A 25,878-nucleotide genomic window follows, 5' to 3' on the forward strand; every position below is an offset into this window, starting at 1 on the left:
CAACATGAGACTGCAATGTATTGTCGAACATGCATGGGGAATCTCTCATGCTTCCTACTCTTGGGCTGATCAGAGCAAATTAAATTTCACACTAAGCAGTTTGGAGGCTTTGAATGCTCCATTAGGTTTTACTAGAATCAGACAATTACTATAAAATGTTTATTTATGCAACCATAGTGACATTTCTTGAAATAGGTATTATTAGATGTTTGACAAATAATGTGCTACTTACCCAAATTCTCAGACATTATTAATTAGCATTAGCATAAGAGTTTGGAGAAGAAAATAGCAATAATCTAGGCTCCATCCTAGCAAGCATGTCAAAGTTTTTGATAGGTTGCAACAGCAAAAGAAAAGGATGCAGTGAGTTTATTTAGATTAAGCTACCTTATTGTCAGGAAATTAGGTCAAACCTAAACACTGCTCATGTTATTTCAGGTGACAGTACAAAAAAAGCCCCATTGATCAGTCAGTGACATACTTATAAAAAAATTATCTTGTATTCAACAAATAAAATTTTTACCTATAGCCTAATTCAGTATGAACATTTCAAAGCCACTGCTTCTACCTCACACTTAAAAAGTCAATCTGTGCCTTTTCTACTTCGTGCTCTATTATAAATCTCCACTGACAAAGATTCAGGAATTGGGATTTTGCTGAAACCGCATGTAACAAGTAGAAAACAGCTGCCTCCTCCCCAGCTGTGCCAGGCTGATGGGAGTTAAAAAAACTACACAAACTTGCTTTTGTTAGTAAACCAAGCAGCCAGTTCAAATGGCAAAAAAGAGCAAATATAGTAAAGGTGACATGCTTACAGTCATTTTTAAAGCTGGAACCATATTTTAATACACCATTTTTTAACCTGCTTATAATGCTTGTTATACAGACAAACCAAACATCAGCATTTGCATTCATGCTCTTGCCTTCTAGATGAGAAAGGGAATTTTTTAAAGAACTATTATATTTTTAGTTAAAATGTTACAAAATATCTCCTTATATACATGCTTCCCTTAAGGACTAGCAGAGCAGCTTAATTTTATCTGGCAAGTTTTTTTTTTAAATTAATGTTCCTTTGTTTTAGCAAAATGGGTTATTTAACAGTAGTTTAAAAGCAGTAATAAAAGCAGTTCACAGCCAGATTTACTGTGGTAAAATCACTTTTTGAGAAAATTATTAAGCATTATCAGGCATTTTTTTCCTGTGTAGAATGTCTTACTAATTTGCTGTATATAACATTAAGAACTTGTATGGCACCTGACATTTCTCTGTAATTTATTCAGTTCACAAATGTATAAATGGCAGCTTGTGCATTTGCATGCAGATTTCAGCATTACATTCATATCACATCTTGTGTGCAAACCCCACCAGCAGCAAATCTCCAAATCTCCCAACAACTCAGTTATTGAAATATGAATAAGCTAGTTCATACCTGATGTAATAAAGTACAAGTACAGCAGTCTGCCTCCTAGAAAAGACATGAGGCTGAATCAACTGCAAAACAATTGCAAATTTACAAGTTTGTACATTAAATGTCTGTGAAATAGTTCCCAAGAAGAACGAACACACACATGCAAATGACTGTGGCCTTTATCAAATACAATAAGAGTTGTGAAACTCTATTCTCTCAATGTTCCTTTCTAGTGGATCCAAAACCAGAAGACAGGTAGGATTTCCTGGGAGGTACCAACTTCAGCTCTTACTGAAACCAAGTATTCACTGACCTTTCCTGGTCAAGCCCAAGACTCTTTTTTAAGTAAGACAATTTAGAACATTCACAATAGGTTTTAAACAATAACGCTTTGACTAGGAACATCTGCTATGGTATGTGCTTTCCCCTTGATTTAGAAAACTGAACAAATTAAAGAGTTTTCTTAGAGTTGCCCTGTAAGGCAGGTGTTTGTAATTATATGCTGCAGTCTATGCTTTAAGATTTAGTATCTATAAAACCACACTTTTGGAGGAAGTCATATTAATGCATTCAATATTTAACAGAAACAAGAGACAGAAATATTCTGGACTGCGGCAGTCGCACATCAAATTTGGGCACAGGAAAGAGGCTCAAGATAATCCAGTTAGTAATTCTCTCAGGAGAGAGGATGCCTTCAAATGTTAGTGTGATTATAAACAGAAATGAAGCCATACTGCTGTCTGGACACCAGAACCATCAGCTCTGATGTTCCTCAGCTCTGAAGCTGTCCATTCTGAACATAAATAACTTCACTCTCTACAGTGTATGTGTCAGAGCTTATAAGAGGTACTGATTGTATAAAAGCCAGTATGCCCAGCTCATCTTATATCCTTATCATCAAATTGTCAAGCAGAAGTCAAACGGAGAAGTGCTGATTTAAAAATCAAGTCCCTTAATTGCTGCCTAAATATGAACTCAGAATCCCAGTATTTGGCACCTGCTTTTAAAAATCTTGGTGCATATTATCACCTGTATTAATATATGAAAAAACTTTGCATGGAAGACAGGATAGGGTACATAATTTTGAGGAGACACATAGCCAGCAGTTTTGCTTTTCATATAAAGCACGTAGTGGTGCCCAAAATTGTAACTAGTCGAATTGAGCTGATGTGCTTTATTGAGGCTTTATGGAGGAGTTAGAGTGTTAGCGAAACGTGCAGAATTTGTGGGGGGAAAAACATGCACCAGAGATGCATACACACAGAGAGCACTGTATGCAGTCATGGGGAGTTGGCTGGCAGGTGAGAAGGTCCCACAAGAGTCGGGGTCCCTGGAAGCAGCAGGCAGAGAGCAGGACAGCCACACATCTCAGCCGGGCAGGCAGGGGCCCAGGACACTTGAAGCAGAGAGGGGGAGCAGGCAAAGGGAGAGAGAAATGGGGAGGGACACTGAAGCAGGCAGTGCACTTGCACCTCCAGCAATCTCATAGTGATTCTGTGACAGTGACAATACCCTCCCAAGTTCATGACCTTGTCTTTTTACAGGATACCAGACTTTCTAGGTAGTCCATACCTTTTCACCACTACACATGGCATGGTGCTCAAGGGCACTGCTTTCCCCAGCTGCAGCAGGTGCCCTGCCCTGCTACTTGGCTGCTTCCCCCCACCCCTGATACTTAAAGCAGTCTTTTTCCAGCTCTCAAGGCTGGAAATGACCAGTAACAGACCATAAATGAGCTGCTTATAGTTTGGGGACCTCTGTTTTTAGCTTGTCTCTCTATTGTCAAGGCCTTTCCTGTCAACCCATGTTTAAACTGTTCACAGTAACAACACACGCCTGGCCCCAAGCTCCAGTTCGCACTGCAAGTTCCCGTAACAAGCTGACAACAAGCCCAATAGGCCAGGACTGCGGCATTGCAAAGTCAGCCCACAGCACATTAGCCAGTAGCCTACAGGTAGCAATGGCAACACTCTTCTGACTGTGCTCCTGGGCAACAATGGCATTCACACCTATATGTGACCATTCTATAATTGCCAGGATAATTAAGATCCTCTTTAAAAATTTGGGAGGTCTTGAGCAACAGGAAAGAATGAAATGGTATTTCTAAAGAATTAGGGGTTTGCCATGGATTTTAAATTGATACCGGCCAATTTACACCTGTAACTGGCTATAATGCACCTATAGAACAGACTATGGAAAACTGTACTTATAGGTACCATCTCTCTGCAGAAGATGGGTGCATGTCACAATTCACCTTCTCCATCAACATCAGCAGACAGTTGTTCCCTCCTGTTGAGTCCCTAAAGTTATATTACAAATGCAAGACTATGTATCTTCTATGTTGCGTCAGCATGTGGATCTCTGTTGGATTAAACAGCAGTTATTGCTACACTGCTATTCTTTTTAGCACATTTAAATTTTACATACAGCTATGGTAAAAAAAAAATAATGTAGCTGCCTCAACTGCAATTTAGACATTCAGATTCTAACAATCTCCTTTAGCTGCAGCCTAAGCCCGTCCAGCTCCATAGGTGTGCCCCTGCTTTCTGTCTGGAAGTTCTGGCACTTTTTGTTGTGCTCACAGCCCAAAACATACATTAGACAGCACAGTAAAAACATGAAAATATGTAACAGACACAATCCTGGAAGATCTTACAATCCAACTATGGCCCGACAGAGAGAGCAGCAAGCACACCAAGGAGCAGTAAGAAAACATGATAAAATATGACTGCAGCTCTGTAAAGCTGATGGAAACAATCAGATGTTTTGACTTGTTCCATTTACAAAAGACACATTTATAAAAGTATGTACATTTTATCATGCTTTAAGGTACCAATATTCTGACCAACTCCATGTTGTTACCCTACCACAGACAACCATCCAGGCTTTGGCTGACATTGGAATGTTAAACAAAAACTATCCAACTATCCAAAAAGTTGGACAAAATTAAGTTGAGAAGCTGGGTCTACCCAGTAATAGCCTCTGTAGAGAAATAATTTTAAACATTGTACAATTTGTTTTGTTGAAGAACACAGTTAAATTTTTGATACTGGACTAGTTTATAACATCCCCCTGCACACATTTCCATGCAATGTCATAGTTGGTAACAATCCCCTAATGTTTTCTTCTGCTGTACCATGCAGACTAGGACAGCTTTGTTTAAACTCAACAGCTTCAGTTTAATTCTCTCCAACCACCTTCTGTTCATTAAGGTGTAACTAGTTTGTGTCCGGGGGGGGGGGGGGGGGGGGAGGTATCAATTTATGCCATTTTTACTGCAGTGTACCATATTCACAATACTTAAAACTTTGAAATGTATTTCTGCATATATGTGAATGGAAGAACACATGCAAAAATACATATATTGGCACATGAAAACAAGGACAATGCTTATTCTACTAGGCAGACAACTATTAAATGGATATGGCAAACCTGTCTAATGTTAAGGAAACGTTTTTAATAATAGAATACAAGAAGTTAATGAGACCTTGTCTTTAGCCTGGATACAAACATCATACTGTGATCATATACATTCTACAAAGCTACTGTCTTCCCTCACAGGTTTACTGTTTACTGTCCTCCCTTTACTACAGCATTGCAACCACTTGAAATAATACTGAGTATCTTGGAAAGACTGCAAGTATTCCCAATATTCTGGGACAGAAGGAAAAGCCACTGTAAGAACAGTGTATATCAGTTAGATATAACGCATTAAATGAAGTTTGTTCTTTTCTGTGCAACAACCCCCTGGAACCAGGTGTACCAATTTGCCACTGCTGAGGTCCAAAATGGCACAAAGCAGCTCTAACTCCAGCAAACACCTCCTTGCAGCTTCCCTCCCTCCCCACAGCCTCTGCCTTAGAGGAAGGGGAATGCAGCACAAGTAATTCAAGAGACCTAAGAAAGGTAAGTTTTAAAAAAAATTACTAAAAGTGTCTGAAATGAGTAAGACCACTTAAATATTTTTATCAGCTATAAAATAAATAAAAAGCAATAATGCAAAAAAGCCCCACAACACCAGACCCTGGAAATGAATAAGAAAGCATGAATAGGCACAACTGCTTATCTTGTTGTGATCAAACTAGAAAGCAAGATGGACAATTGCTTCTGAAGCTAATGAGAGAAATGAAAGTATAGGCATATTAATTAAAAAGGAAGTACCACCATCATAATTAATTCACTAGGCATGTCAGAAGAGCAGACAACAGAATTCTTGTATGGGAATTCAGTTTATTTCAAATACAATGGCTTAGTCTCCTGTCATCACTTACACAGCTGTCTACATTGATTTGTTCTTTGCAAATGGATATTAAAAAAAAAAGGTGGATCCTTCAGAGAAAAGACCTTTGAAATAGCAGATGCAAGTGATACGGGCATCCTCCTCCTCCCCACCTCTTAACAAAACAAAGGAATTCTGAAGTGGAGCACGACACTCACAGCTCTGACCTGTTAGGTGCCATTTCCACTCACCTTAACAGAGCTAAAGGTTCCTTCACCAGAATTAAAGGTTTCAGAAATGTGTTATTTATCACAGTCTGAAAGCCTTTAATTAAACAATTTAATAATATAAAACAAAGGTAGAAGAAAAAAAAAAGAAAAATTTCACTACTTGGACTTAATTGACTGAAAAGGCAGATGTCAGATTATATAGCACTGAATGACCTGGGTAGGGAATGTGTATATTAGAGATTATGCCTTCACTTAACTAAAGGAATTAGTACAAGTATTCACAGTGTACTTCAAGTGCCATAATACTCAATTCTAGTGATTCTGATTTCTTCTCATTAACATATCACACAAATGAATCTAAAGCTGCAAGCACAAACATTACTTGCTCACTGATCCATTATCACAGTGTTAACAGATCAAGCTTAATCAAGTTCTATCAGTTTTTTTGATTATACACATTATTAGACAAGTCTCGTTTCATTTAGTTTCTAACCAGCTACGTTTTATTACAGTCAGAGCTAAGTAAAGTTTGCAGGAGACTTGCCGTCTTACTTGTTCTTTCACCCTGTAAGCAGCGCAATTAATGAAAAATAACTAAACACCTGGTCTAAAGCTACATCACATAAAGGACTTTGCTGGCTAGAACTAATGTCTATCAAGTTACTGACAGCAGTAGTATAATTTAAAAAAATGCAGTTTAAACACTTTCCTCCAAAGGAATTCAGACACATAAAAATAGCTGCTAGATTCTCAGCTTCACAAGTCAGTGTTTCTCCATGGCTTCAGCAGGATGACCTTGGCTGCAAACAGCTGAATTCTCTGCTGTTGGAATGAAAGGTGTTGAAATGCAGAAGCTGTTTCCTGGACATCAATCTACACTTGAGGTATGGGATGAAGAAGGAAGCACAATGCTTCATGTTCCTTCCAACCCAAACTATTCTATGATTCTATAAGACAGGCAAGAAAGAAGGCAGGGGAGCTAGCCCTCAATGTATGGGGGAGCTATTCTATGGAACAGACATCAGGTTTGTTGAGCTTGTGAGTCAGGATCAGAAGAGAGGTCAGCCACTAAGAGTGGGGTTTTGCTACAGACCACCCAACAGGGGAAAAGAAGTGGATTAAGTCTTCTATAAGCAACTTGAAAAAGTCTCCAGATCATAGGCCCTGGCTCTTATGGGAGACTAACCTCCCTGACATCTGCTGACAGCAATCCAGCAGGGAGTCTAGGACAACCTCTTGACACAGACGGGCCAACCAGGGCCCGCTCTCCTAGCCCTGCTACTCACAAACCTATATAGAAGTGCTAGGGGATCTGTTAATCCCTGGCAGCCTTGTAGCAGCCACCAGAGTGGAGTTCAAGATCCTGAGGGGAGTAAGGAAGGCAGATAGCAGATCTGGGGCCTCAGGACAGCAGACTGGCTTATTCACGTAACTGGTATGTAGGATCCTGTAGGAGGCAGCACTGAAAGGCAAAAGAGTTTGAGAGAGTTGACATGTCTCCAAAGACAAGCTCCTCCTAACACAAGAATGGTCCTTCCTGATACTGGGGGGGGAGGGGGACGAGAAGCAGACTATCAGGAGAATGACTTCGCTAAATGGGGAACTCATGCCTGAGTACCGATGGAAAAAAGGACATAAAAGGAAGATGGAAGCAAAGACGGACTTGAAAGGAAAAATACTGAAAAAGTACCTGGGCATGCAGGGCTGGTGTTGGGAAAACCAAAGCTCACTGAGGGCTGAAACCAGCAAGGGGCATGATAGGCAGCAAAAGCTTCTACTACTACTTTGTTCATTATTTTATTGCTAAAGAAAATGCAGGCCCACTGCTGAGTGAGGCAGTGACAAGTGACAGGTACTTGGTGCTGCTTTTGCCTGTCTTCACTGAAATGTTCTCCCAGAGTTAAAGGAGCAGAGGAAATATCAGTAGTGGAACAGGATTCAGCCAAGTATCTCCTGAAAAATTTCAACCCAAGCAAGTCCATGGGACCTGACAGGATGCATCCAAGAGTACTGAGAGAGCTGGCTGATGTCACCGTGAGGCGCCTCTCTATAATTGTCAAAAGGTTGTGGAGTTAGGATGTTGCAGTCTAGATGAGTGGAGAACTAGATGGGTGAAAAACTGGCTGGACTGTTGGGCTCAAAGGGTATTGGTTAATGGAACAATATGGGAAGTTGTCATAAAACAAAACAGAAGGTTCCAACTTGATATGATAAAACACACTTTTAGAAATAAATTTCCAGAGTTTTAGAAAAATGCAGTGAAACAAACATTATCCAATCAACAATATTTTGCATTTTACAGATTACCATTTTTGCCATTCTAAGTTATGGTACACTAACTTAATGCATACAAATGTCTTCACAAGTAAGTCTTCCATTACCCATGGTGTATCTAGGTGTAAGTATGAAGTTTATACATTATTTTCAGTAACACAGTTGCACTATAAGGTATTGCTTAAAATTCTTGATTATGTACCACCATATTAGCGTTACCAGGAATAGATATCCTACTCTTGATTATGTAATCAAGAAAAACTTCTGAAAATAATATTCAGAGTACAAACTACTTTTAATCAGCAACTAAATACAAAGATACTGGCACTGATTACTTCGTTGCTCTAATGACATCTGTAATGGATTCCAAGTGCTGTGCCTGATTGCTTCCCAGCTGATTAGGATTCTGTTCATCACTTCTAGCTGCTGGAATTCTGAGATTTCTTGGAGTTCCTTTGCAAAAGGCTTCAACATTGCTTCAGCTAAGCTGCTACGGTGCATGCTTTAAAACAGTCATCACAAACTTTACACTTAGTACTCCATGGTAAAACGTATGAAGAGAAGAGAGGAAGATGTGGGTTCCCCCTCGCTCCTTTTTATTGACAGGCATTGATTATAAAGCAGTATAATCCAAAGACCTTTGTAGACATTGGCCAATGGATCGTAAAATATAGCTGAACTTCAGTTGATCATAGCTTTCTTCAATAACCATGCTGCAATAGTAACTGTGATACACTTTCATTAATGCTGATGTTTTCAGTTTCAATATTGCTGATACACAGAAGTGATTTAAAAGGCAATTTGAGACATTAAATAAGATACATGTACAAGTCAAATTCATAATTGTTAAACTTAAATCAATGTCTTGTCTGATGTCATTTCTGATTTTTGCCTACTGAAAAACTGAATTTTTAATCCTTCGTTTCATTGAACTAAGATGATAAGGGAATTGACACAGCAATTATTCTTGGAGAGACTCCTCAGTGGAGAAGTATGAAATGACTGCAGTACCATTCTACTACAGACATGCATTACGTAGGTCTAAACATCCTTGGCTAAAACAGTGAAAATACTTAGAATCATAGAATCATTGAGGTTGGAAAAGACCTCTAAGATCATCAAGTCCAACCGTCAACCCAACACCACCATGCCCACTAAACCATGTCCCTAAGCGCCTCATCTACACGTCTTTTAAATACCTCCAGGGATGGGGACTCCACCACTTCCCTGGGCAGCCTCTTCCAATGTTTCACCACTCTTTCAGTAAAGAAATTTTTCCTTACATCCAATCTAAACCTCCCCTGGCGCAACTTGAGGCCATTTCCTCTCGTCCTATCACTTGTTACTTCGGAGAAAAGACCAACACCCACCTCGCTACAACCTCCTTTCAGGTAGTTGTAGAGAGCGATGAGGTCTCCCCTCAGCCTCCTTTTCTCCAGACTAAACAGTCCCAGTTCCCTCAGCCGCTCCTCATAAGACTTGTTCTCCAGACCCCTCACCAGCCTCGTTGCCCTTCTCTGGACACGCACCAGCACCTCAACGTCCTTCTTGTAGTGAGGGGCCCAAAACTGAACACAGTATTCGAGCCTGTGCGGCCTCACCAGTGCCGAGTACAGGGGCACGATCACTTCCCTACTCCTGCTGGCCACACTATTGCTGATACAGGCCAGGATGCCATTGGCCTTCTTGGCCGCCTGGGCACACTGCCGGCTCATGTTCAGCCGGCTGTCGACCAGCACCCCCAGGTCCTTCTCTGCTGGGCAGCTTTCCAGCCACTCTTCCCCAAGCCTGTAGCGCTGCATGGGGTTGTTGTGGCCAAAGTGCAGGACCCGGCACTTGGCCTTGTTGAACCTCATACAGTTGGCCTCGGCCCATCGATCCAGCCTGTCCAGGTCCCTCTGCAGAGCCTTCCTACCCTCGAGCAGATCAACACTCCCGCCCAGCTTGGTGTCATCTGCAAACTTACTGAGGGTGCACTCAATCCCCTCATCCAGATCATCAATAAAGATATTGAACAAGACCGGCCCCAGTACTGAGCCCTGGGGAACACCGCTCTTGACCGGCCGCCAACTGGTTGTAACTCCATTCACCACAACTCTCTGGGCCAGGCCATCCAGCCAGTTTTTGACCCAGCGCAGAGTCCACCTGTCTAAGCCGTGAGCCGCCAGCTTCTCTAGGAGAATGCTGTGGGAGACAGTGTCAAAGGCCTTGCTGAAGTCCAGCTTAATTACTTAAATTACTTAAATTACTCCAGGAAAAGAAATATTACTACTGGTCTTCAATTCTACAAACATTTATATGTTCAAATTATCTGAAAAGCTATTGGCTATAAAGATTCTTAGATTGTTTGCTCTTTTTCATTAATGTAGTATTGCCGAAAGACTTATAATTTCAAGTTTTTGTTGTAACAAATAATGAAAGTGCTGGCAAATTTCAATATTACTCTTATAATTTTGAAATGGAACTCTTTCTAAAATTTTTTCAAGAGTTCAATCAGTTGCTGACAGCTTTTTATCTCATTGTGTCTTCACTTTAAGTTAGAATTGTTTAAATGGATTATGTAAAGAAGTGTGAAATCTCAAGCACAGTATTAGTACTGGAATTAATGGAGAGAGACTTGTGCCATATGACAGTGGAATATAATGGCTCCTCCTTTTTATCTGAGTCATAACTGCTGCAGAAATACACTAGCGCTTCAAACACATACCCGTGTAAGAGAAGAAATTTAAGAATTCATTCCTCCATAAGAAGGAAGTCACCTCAATCCCTAGAGTTGAGCATGGAATGCGGCAGAAAACTTGAGAACGTGACTGCAGTATTTCTAAGTTTTCCAAAAACTTTCACTGCAAGGAATGTGGAAAGTTTTAATTTCTAATGTCAGAGGATTTCTACTTTGATAAAAGAATATGCAGCAAATAAGTTCTTATAAAGGCCAACATCTTGGCTGCTTAATGCCAATGTCTTGCAATGTCTCATACAGTAACAGCTATTAACAAGCCAAACCAAATAAATTGTCAATAAGTATCCTGATAAGACATTTTTAAAACAGGATGTGCATTGTCTTGCTTTAAAATATCTTTTCTTTAAGTTTCTTTAACTCTTTGTGTTTTGAAGGAGTTTCTATTCCAGAACCTAAGTAATCAAGAAGAAAAGGTAGGAAAAAATCCTTTGAAAAACCTAGTGTTTCACTTCCAAAATAGACATTCATACAGTTTAAACTAAAGCGTTGTTTCAAATTCTTTTAAACACACAGATTTAGATTTATCTTCAGTGAAGTATTTTTCTGACTCTCCATTTCTGTCTCCCTTGCTGTATCACATCTCCCTGCCCTTCTAGGCAACTAGTCAGAGTGCTAATCCACAGGTATCTGCACCGTAGAGCGATTCACTTTTCTCTCTCTCCTCACTTTAGACAGAAAGACAAATGGCTGACTGTAAAATTGTACTTATATGTTTACCAACTCATGGCGCAGCAAGCCACTTGTATAAATACAAAGACAGTAATGAAATAAGTAATTGTTCCAGTTGAATATTCTAAAATTCCTATTAGTAGTACATTTCTAACTATTTTATATAACTACATGATAACACAGGCTTACAAAGTATTAAAGAACATAATTTCAATCAACAAGAAATTATTAGATGGATTAAAATATGGCGGCTCAAGTGAGGTAATCATAGAATCACTTAGGCTGGAAAAGACCCTTAAGATCAACGAGTAATGAGCTGCTTTCTTGCAGTTTCTTGGAAATTGCACTAGGCAGCTTCAAATATTTATACAATGCACAGCACATACATTACACAATGTAAGTGATCTCAGCAGTACAATCCGTCCAGTTTCTTTTACATGTTTGTTAGCAAAATGAATATATGATAACGTTTTGCAAAACCCTGACAGGTTTGTATTTAAAATATTACGGAAGTCTGAGACATACGCTGGTAAAAGGGATAATAATGACTACAGAGATCCATTACTAGGAAAAAAACATAAAACCTTCCACACACAAGACTTATTTACCGTATCTAGCCATTCAGTACCCAGTAGAAGTCAGAAGACTGCTGGCTCTCTGTAGTTGGCACTTACTCTCTATCAACAGAAAAGCCTTAGAATAACATTGTTTAAAGTCAATATAGACAAAAGTACTCAGAACTCTGCATTGTTTTATCAGCCTTTGAGAAATATCCAGGTAAAATGAAACTAACTTAGCTTCCTGGATTATTTAAATTTGTGAGTGAAAGATCCTTTTCAATAGGATGTAGAACACCTATTATTTGTCCTGAATTTTCTTCCTCTTACAAGGGATACTGAAGGTAACGTATTTGGAACACTTACACAAATTAAAAGTCCTAATCAAAATACTTATTAAAACTCTGCTATAGGAAGGCCAGATGATTCTTAGGAAGAGATTATTTTATGATTCTGGGTCAAACCTGTACTTCCAAAATTAATGGAAGAACATAAACCAAGAGAAGAACTGCATAATGGCAGACTTTACATTATGATCAAGCTACTGAGGTTTTATACAGTAGATTCTATCAAGCTGTTGGTTTTTACACTTTCCCACTCTATCAACTAAAATTGTGTTCTGGTCAAAAGAAAGTCTGTAGCCTATAAATAATGTCAATCAATTTGACTTGTCAATTTGACAGCTGAGGTTTTAAAATCCCCTTTGTGGGACACTAAAGGAATCAGTGAAAGGTCTCAAACATGCTCAAAACCTTCCTGTACATACAAGAGCTGGGAAGCACCACCTCAGGTGCAAGTGAACTGTAAAGCAGAGCGTAGCATAAAGCACACAGGACTCTGTATTTGCAAGCTCACTTGGTGGATTGTTGTGCTGTCAGCTGCATAGCTAAGGCTGTCTGCACCTCTGCTTCTTATCAAGGCTAAGAAATGTAAGACACCGTGTTTAGATCTGCTTTTGAGACCATTTGTCAACTGGTAACATCACTTTTTCATTCACTTCCAAGACGACTACTTATCTTCTTAAAATACCAGTCTGTTTTAAAGTTATAACTGTCAAAATTTGTAACCCACCTTTCTAGATGGTCTGTTGTTCTTCCTCTGACTGTACACAGAAACACACTGATCTGAGTCCCACAGCAACAGGACAGAGTGCTAAAACTTGAATTTGCTGACTTTTATCATTTTAAGAATTTAAATATTGAAGCAGTTGAATTTATTAAGCATTAGAAAGCCAGAGAATTCTCTGAGCTTCACCCACTTTAGGTACTCAAAAAGCCATAACTATTTTTTGTTCTTTTCTTGGCGTTGTTTTTCCCCAATGGTTAAGAGTCCCTATTTGTCTTCCCAAAGCAATTTGTTTAGAAGAAAGAATTTTAATGTGTGTCTTCTTAGGACTTTTATTTCAAAGAAAATTTCTTCAGGCCCACTGAAAAAAAAGCAACTAACTAACAGAAGTACACCCCTAAAACGAATGATACAGGAAGTCAGATGAAGAAATCAGAATAACGTCTCAAGAATCATCTACAAAGCACACTTTTTTCCCAAACACCAAAACAGTAGCATACCAAATCCTATGAAAGAGTATTATGAAGTCAAGGAAATTAAATTAGCCTTGTGCCAATATGAAATATAAAGAAAATGGAGTTACAATCCCCATTCTACACTTTTAATTGCCTTACCTGGCATTCCATGGATAAGGTCTCCGCACAACACAAAGAACTTGGGTTTAGGATTTAGTTTGTTAATGGCCTGCACCGCTTGCTCTACTAATTTGATTTCTTCTCCCCATTCATCATCTCCATTGTTAATGTCTCCAATTGCCCAAGCTTTCATCAGTCCAAACTGAGGATCTGCTCCTTGGATGAAGTAGAAGGGCCCCTTCCATTGGTACTCATCATCTAAGAAGAGGGGGGAAAAAAGAAGTTAAGGACTAGAGAAACTTATAAAGAGAATGAAAGCTTCCATGCATCATTAAATTGGTTGCTCTTCACCTAAGTAAGTTGAGGCCACTTTAATGAAAGTACAGAATTCTGTATTCATTCATATAGGACAAATATAAAGGCAGAAGTACAAAATTTTCCTCTAATGGGTAGCTGCAATAAATGAAAGTATATTAATCTAATTACACCACATGGTGATTACAAACTGATTAGAGGAAAAGTATGTGAAGAATTCAGCAAATAGTGCTGGAAATTACAAGACCACAACATAGCAGAAGCGTGTAACGTTAGATTTCAGTTGATTCTTTTAAGACTCCAATTATTGCTTCTTTAATTAACAAGTTAAAACATACACAACACATTTCACATTCTATGGTTCCAATAGACTTGTCCTTAAATTATTAAGGCGTTAAATGCTTTTTGTTCTTATACTTTTAGAGAGAAGTTGGATGTAGCACATTCCTTGGAGTTAGAACTAAAGCCACTCAACAGGACCAAGGTCAGCAAACACAAAATCCAGCAACGTCAGAATTAGCAGCAACAATGAAAATCCTAATTTAGAACTGCCAGAATAGCTCCCGAGACCTATGATAAAGAGGTGAGAACTCAGAAGCAAATTTCCATTGGTAGAGTTAGGGCAGACGGAGGGTACAACAGAATTTGTACTGCTACAATTTTCTTGTATACTTGTTTCTCTGATACTATAATAACAAGTACCACAAAAGAAGCATGATACATAAGACTACAAGCACATTAAGAAAAAAAATATCTCAGCACTGGGCAAATAAAGCAACAGTTGGCTACAAATTAAAAACAAAAATGGGTATCCTGTTTCCTAGACTTATGTCTCAACTCATGTTCCAACTCAAGTTGGAATTAAAGTACAAACACGAGTACACTGTGGTTTCTCCAGCTGTCTGAATGCATCAATTTGCAACCTGAATATTTCAGTTTTGACAGCTGTATTTGGCTTAATACATTTAGTGTTATTGGGGTTTTTTTAAACAGCATTTAAACTGTTAAAAACTCACTGACCACCTCAATCTACAGTTGAATCTAAAAAAAAAAATACAGCAAATTATTTCAAATTAAAATATAATCCATAAATATACTCCCATATTATGTCAGTCTGATCTGAAATACAGTTTGAGGCAAAACTGATTTTCCAATAACAGTACATAAGCAAGTAGCATGTCCACTGCGTGGATTTACTTTAGGTCAAGTGATCTAGAACTGGAGCTTCTTACTTTGCAAGAAGAGGGATATGTTTCTTCAAGGAAGGTTAGAAAACAAAGGTCAGAGTTCATCTCTTGCACCATGGATATGGATAGGCTCGGGCGGGGGAAAAGGAATGTGGGCAACTCCTGAAAGCTGCTTGTAATTGTCATCTGTTGCTATGGCATCAAATCATTTTGCCAAATGCAAGCTTCTACATTTTAGTTAAAGTGACATTTAATTTCTAAACAAAATTATTTATAGTCTGTTAACATTGTCTGTTAATTCATACCAGCATTGCCTTGTTCTAAATAATAATCATATATTTCATAGATAGAAACTTCTAGCCATTCATTAGCTTTTAATTCTGAAATGAAATTAACTTTTCCAATTACATAACTTATTCAGAGAAGTGAAATGATCCATCTATCCATGAATTTGCAATTGAAGCCTTATGAAACCAGCTGAATGACACAAAGTAATTTAGGTTTTTATTTTATGTTTTGCATGGCAAAATATGACTGCCATAAAAAACAGCTCACATGCTGCATCAAAGGCATTGTTTGTGCAGAAAAATCAACTTATAGTTTTTATAAGTGGAAAGCTATAGAAAAAAGCCTTTATGGTTATCCTTTATGACCTATACAAAATAAAACTGAAAAAAGGGAAAGTCTCAAACAGGAACTTGTTTTGGAAGAGTGGCACAATCCTCAAACTCATTAAATGGGAAAAAAGCTCAAATCTTTGAACAACATGGCAGATTTTTCACACCTGTCCCTTTTCCAGCAACTCGGTAGACAGTATTGATAATCAATGCTGAGCAAAATCTACTTGTTTTGTATTGATTAATCTGAAGCCAATAATTTTTACCATAGTAGCCTAAGTAAAATATAGAGACAACTGTTTAGTTTTACAGGAAATACTTAGAAAAAACAGCTAGTCTTTGTTTGAAAAGACATACTGTGTTTCCCTTTCCAGAGCCCCAGGGATGGAGTCTGGTGGCCAAAGGCAGCTGGAGCACCTGCAGCAGGCCAGGTAGCTGTCAGGCAGGCTGGCTGGCACAGGCAGTAGGATTGGACCAGGTCCCAGGTAACAAGGAGCTTCACATACAATGCTTCAACAGAGAGAAGTTTGGCAAGCAGGCGATGCACTGTCAGGGAGCATGCAGACTTGATGCAAAACAAGTTACAAGGCCAGACCGGGGGCTATTCTAATATATGCTTCATGGATATATTCATGCCAATACAGTAGCTCTCTAGGTTTTAAGTACCTGAATGTTTCCAAGTCTGTGCACAGATGCTCTGCTTTGAGTGGGTGAGTGACGGTCATGTGAGGCAGAGAGAGAGACACTGATAAGATGAATTTGAAAAGACAAGTTCAGTACACAGACAGAATCAAGAAGTGGCAGAAGAAAGGAGAAACAGAAGATGCAGGGGTGGAGGTGAAGAAGAGTGGGGAGAAAAGGAAAGAGATAGGAGGTGAAAAGAGAAAGGACCTGAAAACGATGAAGAGGTATATGCTATATTCTCCAGTAGGAGAGAAAAAGATAAAATGAAGAAAGCAAAGCAAGGACAACAGAAAAGATCCAGGAATCAGGGCTACATAAATAACATTTACTTAAAATGTTAGTTTAATTAACTGGTCTTAGTCAAATAATTCAGTCAACAGCTATTTTTGTGGTATTTGATAATTTATCAAATAGTTAAAAAAATAACAGTACGGTTGAGTAAATATTTTCTACCTTTGCCTTGTTATTTCATCACTCCAACTAGAAACCCTATTTAAAAACAAATAAACCTAGTACTTAAACCAAATTCCATTAACTTATTACTTATCAAGTGGTACTTACCGATTTTGTTCCCCACAAAACAAAAGAGTATATGGGAACAAAATAATATATGGACACTCAGTTTAAACTTACAACTTAAGTTTTTGTTTATCAGGAATGTGTTTCAATTACTATAAAGTACTATAAATAAAAGCAGAATATTATGAAGAGAGTTGTATTGGTACACCACCACTGGTGCAAACTTGCACCAACTCTTAAGCCTGTTCTGAATTCAGCTCATCCAGGAAATAACTCTTAATTGCCCTCACTGGTTTGTCTGCAGAGGAGTTCATGCAAGTTTTTCCTTATCTGTGCAAGGCATAACATCAGTCCAGCTAAAGTTTAAAGTGTTGCAACTAGTGCAATTTGGCTAATTTTGCTTAAAACTCCAGAAGCACACCTGCATGAGGACTCTTTCAACAGACCTGTATGCTAAGAGGGTAGCAATGAGAAACAGGAAGTAAAAGCATCTTCCACTATCATAGATGGATCCAGAAGTCTTTTGCCTAACAATTAAATGATTTATCAATAGACTGTGTTCAGATAATTATTAACAAAAGTTCTGTACCCTACTTCTCTCCCTCACCAGCTGCTTGTTAGCACCCTCAAGCAGAACAGGTACTGTAGGCCATGCAAATGAACTTTTTCTGCTTAAGCAGTAAGTCAGGGACCACAAAAAAATTGTTTGAACCATTCTTTTGGACTTTGCACTGAATCACAAGAGTGCTCAGCCAAATAATTCTGTTGCTATGCTAGGGGAATGCCACAGTCTGGCAGAGGGTTAGTAACAAACAGTATTGGGCACAAGTGGTGGGAGGGGGAACAGCTGTTTTTGCAGTGATCATTTAGTCATGATCCAGGTCCTAGATGTTACTCCATAAGGTTTCAATTAAATAGCATGTACAGTTGCTTTATTCCCTTCAAACGTAGCAAGCAACAACTTTTATGGAAATTACATCAAAGGCATCCTTCTCTCTAGGAGTTTCAATTTTCAAGCCTTTAGATGAGCTATGTAGTTGTATTAGACAAAGTGCATGCTAGGTAAAGCAATAGAAGATTAGGATTCAATTAAGAAACAATTTTTTCTGCCTTCTCCCCTGCATCGCAAAATTGAGCACAGCCCCTGCAAATTGGCTCTTCATCCCTATGAGCATAGATGCTGTTTGCAACTTTCTGAGTTTACCACAGCAATAAGAGAACGCAAACGCCAGACAAAAGTCAGCAGATTTCCTGAAGGACAAATAATGTCTGTGGAGCTGCTGTTACACATTGAGCCACACAAAACTCCTATTCCAAATCTGTTTTCTTCCCAGGCCTCCTTAAGAGCTGCACAGCTGATCGCCACGGAAGAAGTCCAACTTCAGAACATGTGTTATGCCTCAGTTTCGATAGCTTCCCACTCTTTTTCTGCTCCCGTGCATGCCAAAGTACCTCCGTGGTACAGGATCAATGCAATGTATTTTTAGTAGCATAGGCTGAAAAATGGTGCCAGCTTTTAATTTTATCTAAGGATTAATTCTGTGAAGGACCAAAGTAGTCAGTAGCAATTCCCAAGCGAAAACCTCAGCCATGTATTGTGATCACACACAAAAAGACACTTCAAGGACCTAGGTGGGATTTAAGCCAAACCTCACCATTTCTAGAGGACAATCTTGCCGTGCCTTTATTTCTTCCCCTTTTGCTTTTCCTAATTTCTCCTCCCTTTTCTTCACCCCTCTCCAAGGATCACAAACACACATATATAGAAATTGCTCATATAAACCACTGCAAGCTGGCCTCTGACAGTCACATAGTACTGATGGGACTTCCAGTACTTCCCTGATGGGATTTTTTTAAAAGTACATTGGTTGGTTTCAACAGTACATTGGTTTTCTTCTTCCCCTACACTCTACGTCGTTTCATGGAAACAAATCAGTTAGGAAAAGTTACTCCTGTCCATAGTCTCTCTATAGACACAATTGTCTCAGAGGAGAATGGACATGGACACACGCCTAGTCCTTGCTCAGTATACCATGGGCAGTAATAAACAAAAAACCCCCTCATTCTCATGTTGGGTTTGCCAGGGGAATAAATTTCACTTCTCTGAAAGATCACAAAATAGCAGAAATAGGTACATGGTTCCCTGTGCTGAGCTGTCTCTGCCTACAAAGTGTGCCTGTGACTCTTTTTCTAAATAAATTGGACAAGAAGCACAACCTTGGTTTTCTAAAGAAGCTATAGGCAAGAAGGAAAATGGAATCTTTTAAGTGAAGGCAGTATTTGTACATCATAAACAATACAATAGGCAAAAACTTTTCCCTTGCAATTGTTTTGCAGTTTACCTTTAAAGGAATTTGTTTTCATTCCTCTCAGTACTGCAATAGCTTAAAAAACAATAAAGGACTTGCACTAAATCCTTAATAATTCCTTGTTTAATATTAAAACATTATCAATTATTATGGCTTCAAAACCACCATTGTTATTGTCTGTATGTCCAAATACAAAAAGATTTCAATCTAATGAAATATGCATTCCTTGCAGCTATATTTTCTATGTGTACTTGAGAGACTACCAAAGATATGACTATTGAGGGTTCTGCTGAATGACCAAGGCAACCTATTATGGAAGGCGCAATTTTATGCATCAGGGAAAAAAACCTTCAAAACAGGTACCAAAATACATTTTTCAGAGAGAAAATAAAACCCTTTAAAAGAGTAATTATTGTAGAAATGATGTACAGTGAGTCTAAACTACAGAGATAATGTTAGTAGAAACGCTAACAGAATATAGTTTCTCAAATAAATTCAGTAGTGCTACTATTTTTAAAAGATATACTTTTAAACTTCTTAGGTAACTATCAAGGTAGAAAATGCCCCCTCAGATACAGTTTATTTGTACTGAGGGCTACAGAATGCTAAAACTCTAGTCATGCCTTTATGCCCACCCCCAAATTTAACATGTAAACTTATTACAGAAACTTTACAGCCGAAGACTGTAGGTGTGAAGGGGGGTGGCTTGCATAATGACAAGGTGAAGTCACAGAAAGTCGCTCAAAACCCACGTAAAAATTTGCCTAATTCGTATGAGAGCTGGAGACAGTATTGGGAATGGAATATGCTAGCTGGGAAGCAGTTCTGATCAGCGCTCAAAAATATTACTGTTGAAGAGCTCTAGAACAGTATCATAATGTGCCAAGATCCAACACTCATGTGAAAGCAAGAAAAAATAAGAAATCAACTGCGGTTGTATTTAATTTCAAAGGAAGGTGAACTATACGTAATTACGATGCTTTTAAAAAGTGCAAATAATCCTTGAAAGCAGCATGGAAACTATTCAAAGACACTATCCCAGAGGCTCAGACCATATGCACAGCATTTACTAAGAACTTCAGAAAGAATCCAGACTGACTAAACAACATAAACAGCATCCATAAGGATGCTAGTAAGAGCAGGACAGCATCCTTCAAAAAGCTAAAGCATCCAAATGAAAAAAACAGGAAAGATTTTATACATTGGAAGGTTAGATACAAAAGTACAAGAAGTCAAGCTAAAAAAAAAAAAAAAGAAGAACAATTGGAAATAGCATAAACCTGAAAACTAATAAAGCCCTTTTTAGAGGCATTAGGAGCAGGTAGCCGGTAGCCTGCCAGACACTCACTAAGGCTAACAGATGTTCCAGACATGCAAGATGCACCCAAATATAAAGGCAGAGCAGAAAAACAATATAAATTTTTGTACCCACATTTATTGTGGAGGAACTTGTGAAGTTCTAATGCCAGAATTCTTCCTTACAAACAGTGCCTCAGATCTGTCTCAAATCTAAATACCAGTAGATGATTCAACAAATAGACATGAACAATAACAAACCACTCAGATTAGGTGGCATCCACAGAATAATTCAAAAGTAAAAACCAGCTAACCCCTGGGGAGTTACCTCTTGCTTAAAACTGCCTCTGCACCAGAGGAGCAGGAAGAAGGCCAGTATCACACCTACAGTGTTTAGGAGTGAAACCTAAAGACCAAGGAAAACAACAAAACACCGATAACTGATCTTCATCTTAAACTGCAAGAAACTTTGCCTCAGTTTTATCAGCCCTTGGTTCTGTTTTTTTTCCAATCATTTACTTATTAAAAGGTTGTGTTGAACTTTAGTCTCTTAAGAAAGAGCTAAGTAAATTATTGACAAAGAAACACTGTATCCGAAGATGGTAGCTGGAGTATGATAGCCTATAAAGTCCTGAACAAGACTAAAAACAACCAGTCAGTAAGAAAAGTCTTAATTAGTATTTAAGAATACCAAACAAGGACACTTCAGGAGAAAGAAACACACCTGGAAAACAGATACCCAAATCACATTTTTCTTCTTCCATGTTTAAGGCAATTTTCAAGAAGCACTTAGATAAAGCTTTTGTTCAGAAATTTTTACACTGCTGTTGAACACTCCTTTTGTTAGTTTCAGTATACGGTTGTATTGGGTTTGCGTGGCAAGGTTTGGGTAGTGGGGGGGCTACAGGGGTGGCTTCTGTGAGAAGCTGCTAGAAGCTTCCCCTGTGTCCGATAGAGCCAATGCCAGCCAGCTCCAAGATGGACCTGCCGCTGGCCAAGGCAGAGCCCATCAGCGACGGTGGTAGCACGGCTGGGATAACGTATTTAAGAAGGGGGGAGGGCAAAAGAAACCTGCACAATTGCAGCTGGAGAGAGGAGTGAGAATATGTGAGAGAAACAACTCTGCAGACACCAAGGTCAGTGAAGAAGGAGGGGGAGGAGGTGCTCCAGGCACTGGAGCAGAGATTCCCCCGCAGTCCATGGTGAAGACCATGGTGAGGCAGGCTGTCCCCCTGCAGCCCTTGGAGGTCCACAGTGGAGCAGATATCCACCTGCAGCCTGTGGAGGACCCCATGCTGGAGAAGGTGGATACACAAAGGAGACTGCGGCCCCGTGGTAAGCCCGTGCTGGAGCAGGGTCCTGGCAGGACCTGTGTACCTGCGTAGAGAGGAGCCCACGCTGGAGCAGGTTTGCTGGCAGGTCTTGTGACCCTGTGGGGGACCCACGCTGGAGCAGTCTGTTCCTGAAGGACTGCACCCCGTGGTAAGGACCCACGCTGGAGCAGTTTGTGAAGAAGTGCAGCCTGTGGGAAGGACTCACATTGGAGAAGTTCATAGAGGACTGTCTCCCATGGGAAGGGCTCCACGCTGGAGCACGGGAAGGGTGTGAGGAGTCCTCCCCCTGAGGAGGAAGGAGCAGTAGAAACAATGTATGATCAACTGACTGCAACCCCCATTCCCCATCCCCCTGTACTGCTCGGGAGGAGGTAGTAGAGAAAAATCAGGAGTGAAGTTAAACCTGGGAAGAAGGGAGGGGTGGGGGGAAGGTGTTTTAAGATTTAGTGTTATTTCTCATTACCCTACTCTGATTTGATTGGTAATAAATTAATTTCCCCAAGTCAAGTCTGTTTTGCTCATGACAGTAATTGCTGAGTGATCTCTCCCTATCCTTATCTCGACCCACAAGCCTTTCATTATATTTTCTCTCCCCTGTCCAGCTGCGGAGGGGAGCGATAGAGCAGCTTTGGTGGGCACCTGGCTTCCAGCCACGGTCAACCCACCACAACAGTTGATATAACTAGATGGCTTGTCTGCCATCTGTCTCCTCAACAAATGCTAGGCATTCTGTTCCAAACCGACGACACCATCTGCAATTAATAGGTTGCCAGAATGACTGTATACATATACTTCGCATGCTCAGAGTTGGTGATTCTTCTTTATTTGGCAACAAGCAAAGCCAAATATTTCCAGTGAAACCCAAGAAAATACCACAAAATTGTTGGGATTGAATAGCTTTGCCCACCTCACCAAACCAATACAATTTATAATTTATAAACAAATACGAGGAAATAAAATACCTTCCATGTGTAGCAATAAAAAAAGATTTCTTAGCACAGAGCTAGTTACGCACCTGAAACCACACCGCAGAACCTCCATCCTTGGGAGAATTTTACAAACAGGTGACATACATGTAGATGTTCAACATACTCCTCTGTTTGTCCAGCCACAAGACAAGAACCAGCCATCAGCAGGTGGCTGCCATCTTTGGCTTGGCAGCCATCTTTGGCTTGGCAGTGGCCTCGCTACCTTATTCACCTGGGAGGAGGTAAGTCTAGAAGCATGTCTCCTATGGAGCTGACTTACACTCAGGCACTACCAGCCGAGGGGGTTAACAGTACTGCCTCTGCACAGTGTAGAAGTGCTAGGGGAGGAACTTGCTGCTGACCTCCACCCCGAGAGAGGCTGAAGCACCTCGAAGAAACTAGGATCTTAGCCAGCTGCATCCATTACGGTATGCCTGCCTTTCATTTAAGTAACATAAACAGTGAGCTACCTGTAACCTGGTAGGTCAGCTCTATAGGTACAAACACATGATAGCATAGTGCTGGCACCAACAGTTTCACAAGCTATGGAGATCAGGTTTAGCAGCACTGACAAGCACTTTAAAACGAATCTGGCGTTGGACACCGCTGGTATCTTCTCCACGGTCCACCCTGGCTGCGGACGGGCAGCGGGCAGGACCGCGGGGACAAACGCTTCAACGCGCATCTGCTCCCCAGCTAACGTGGTAACAAACTCCGGAGGCTTCAGGCGCGCCGCGGCACAGCAGGGGGGCACCGCGCTGCCACAGCTCCGCGTTCAGCCGAGCCCCCGCCGCCCGGCAGCCGCACGCCGAGTGCCGCCTGCTCCCCCGAGCAGGGGGCTCCCTATCACGGGCGTCCTGGCGCCGGTAGACGGCCCAGGGCCCTGTCCCAGTCCCTCCGAGCGCCTGCCCCGCGTCTCCCCCTCCCCGGCAGTAAGCGCTCCTCCCGCTGCCGCCGGGGAAAACCCCGGGCCTCCCCTCCGCACGCCCCTCCCGCACCACCCGCCCGGCTGCGCGGCGGGGAAGAGAGCCCGCCGGAACCCGCAAGCCTTATGCCGAGGTTCCGCCAGGCGCTCCCGCCTCGACGCGGGCCCCGCGGCGCGTACCTTGGCGGAAGGCGGTCAGAGTCCTGCCCCGGGCTCTCAGAAACGCGTCCCCCTCCGCCGCCATATCTCCCGCCCACCGTGCGGCCGCTGCCGACAGCCGCCGCCTGGCCCCGGGCCGGCGAGGGGGCGGTGCCGCCTCCGCCGGGGGCGGTGCCTGGGCGCGGGCGGGAGAAGCCCCGCTGGGGGCCCGGTAGCGGGCCGCGCTGGCGCGCAGGGGGAGGTCCGCCTGAGCAAGGCGGTTGGCAGGGAGTGTGGTTGGGCAGCTACGGAGGGAGCGGCTCCCCTGGGAGAGAGGCGGGGGCACGGCCCCGGGAGGGGGGCGTACTGCGAGGTGGCTCCCCGGCGCCGCCATGTTCGGGAGGCGGCGGGGGCCGGTGCGGGTGGCGCGGCGACATGGCGGCTGCGGGCGGGCTGGCCTGCGGTGAGAGCGCAGCCTCTGGGAGTGGAACCTGCTCCAAAGATGCGCTGGCTTTTAAATGAATCATAATAAAAGAAGTAATAGATTTCCTTCATTTTCAACTTTTTCCTAACCTGTGAACTGAAGTAAACCGATGTCATCTAAAAGCATTGGCAGTCTTCCTCTCTACCTTGAAGGGATGCTTTCCAGGTCAGATTTCCTCTTAGCGTTAATTGCACTCACAAAGTCAGACATCACCATCAACTGCTCTTTAAAAATGAAAAACAAAGCAGGTTACATGAAAAAAGTGAAGGCACAGTGTCTCTCAGACCCCACCACCTGCTCTCACTGACCTCAGCCCGGGTGCCTCCAGCCCGGCCCTGCCTTGCCCGTGAGCCTTGCCCATGGCTGCGGGTAGCATGGTGGGCAGCTACCACAGCCCACGTGGCTTCCATTTTTCTCAGCACCAGCCTACACAGTCAGGTAATAACTGAAATACATGGGTAACCCTTGCAAGGCAATGTTTTCTTAATCTTTTCTGGACTGGAGTCCCTTTTTGACCTAGCAATACAGGAAGAATAATACGGTTGTGATTTTCCGGTCGAACAGCCGGGACCCCATTATTCTGTACCATGTGACATGCAGAGTTCTGAGTGCCTCTTTATTTATCTGTGAAATCTTGTAGTGAAGCACCAGGTAAGGTTCCTGTTATCAACTAAAATGCATTCTTATGGCTGGATTATTTTTCCATCTGTAAAATGGGGGTAGTATTATCCACAAATGAAAAGTTTCATTCCTGCTTGTAAACTGCTTGATGATCATTAGATGGAAAGCGCTAGAGGAAGTCTTTTTTATTAAGTTGTTTCTGTCAATTCCCCTCTTTATGAGGCAGCAGTTGGTACATTAAGCAAATAACTACTAAAGTGCATTTTTGACTCTCAGGTGCAGCCTATCTAAATATCCTAGCACCATCATAGGAACAGGTTATCATGGTCTAATGCTGGAACCACTCATGCTAATATAAGAGCAATTGGCTGAATGATCCAAAGAGATTTTTGACCTTTTCTGTTTCTCTTCCATTTTCTTCTCATCTGCTTAATAGGGCTGAGCAGTCACATACCAGGATATATGACTGCTGCATGACTTCAGCTAAACTCAGGATTAATTTTGCAAGTGAAATACAATCAAGATCAGGCCAAAAAATGTAGAGAGAACATCACTGTTCTGGCAAGACAGCATACTGTAGTTTTGTAGCACAAGGACGTGAGCTTGTGATCAGCACACCGAATTACCTTTGTCTTAACCTGGATATGTTGCTAAAGGCAACCATTTTTCTTAAGTCAAGTTATGCACATCTGAAAGATTGAATCAGACCTGGCAGAGATGTGGATTCTAAGATCTTCTAGATTT

At 41.1% G+C, this 25,878-nt stretch overlaps 1 protein-coding gene across 9 annotated transcripts in view; it reads right to left on the reverse strand.

The window, feature by feature from the left end:
• The window catches only part of CPPED1 (calcineurin like phosphoesterase domain containing 1), a 52,199-nt gene extending 27,999 nt beyond the window's left edge, over nucleotides 1-24,200 (reverse strand). For 3 of the 9 annotated variants that reach the window (XM_076351107.1, XM_076351109.1, XM_076351108.1), the window contains exons 1-2: nucleotides 23,014-23,265; nucleotides 13,777-13,995 (exon numbers count right to left, since the gene is read on the reverse strand). In XM_076351107.1, coding sequence (XP_076207222.1) covers nucleotides 13,777-13,995; nucleotides 23,014-23,128 — 334 coding nt within the window. In that variant the 5' untranslated portion in view covers nucleotides 23,129-23,265. Of the gene's footprint in view, nucleotides 1-13,776; nucleotides 13,996-16,522; nucleotides 16,591-20,992; nucleotides 21,085-23,013; nucleotides 23,268-24,071 lie in introns of those variants that run through there. The other 6 variants (XM_076351102.1, XM_076351101.1, XM_076351105.1 and 3 more) reach the window with 6 other exon arrangements.
• Between the last annotated feature and the right edge of the window lie 1,678 nt (nucleotides 24,201-25,878).

Source organism: Aptenodytes patagonicus, chromosome 13 (genome assembly GCF_965638725.1).
Source record: "Aptenodytes patagonicus chromosome 13, bAptPat1.pri.cur, whole genome shotgun sequence".
Taxonomy (NCBI): Eukaryota; Metazoa; Chordata; class Aves; order Sphenisciformes; family Spheniscidae; genus Aptenodytes; species Aptenodytes patagonicus.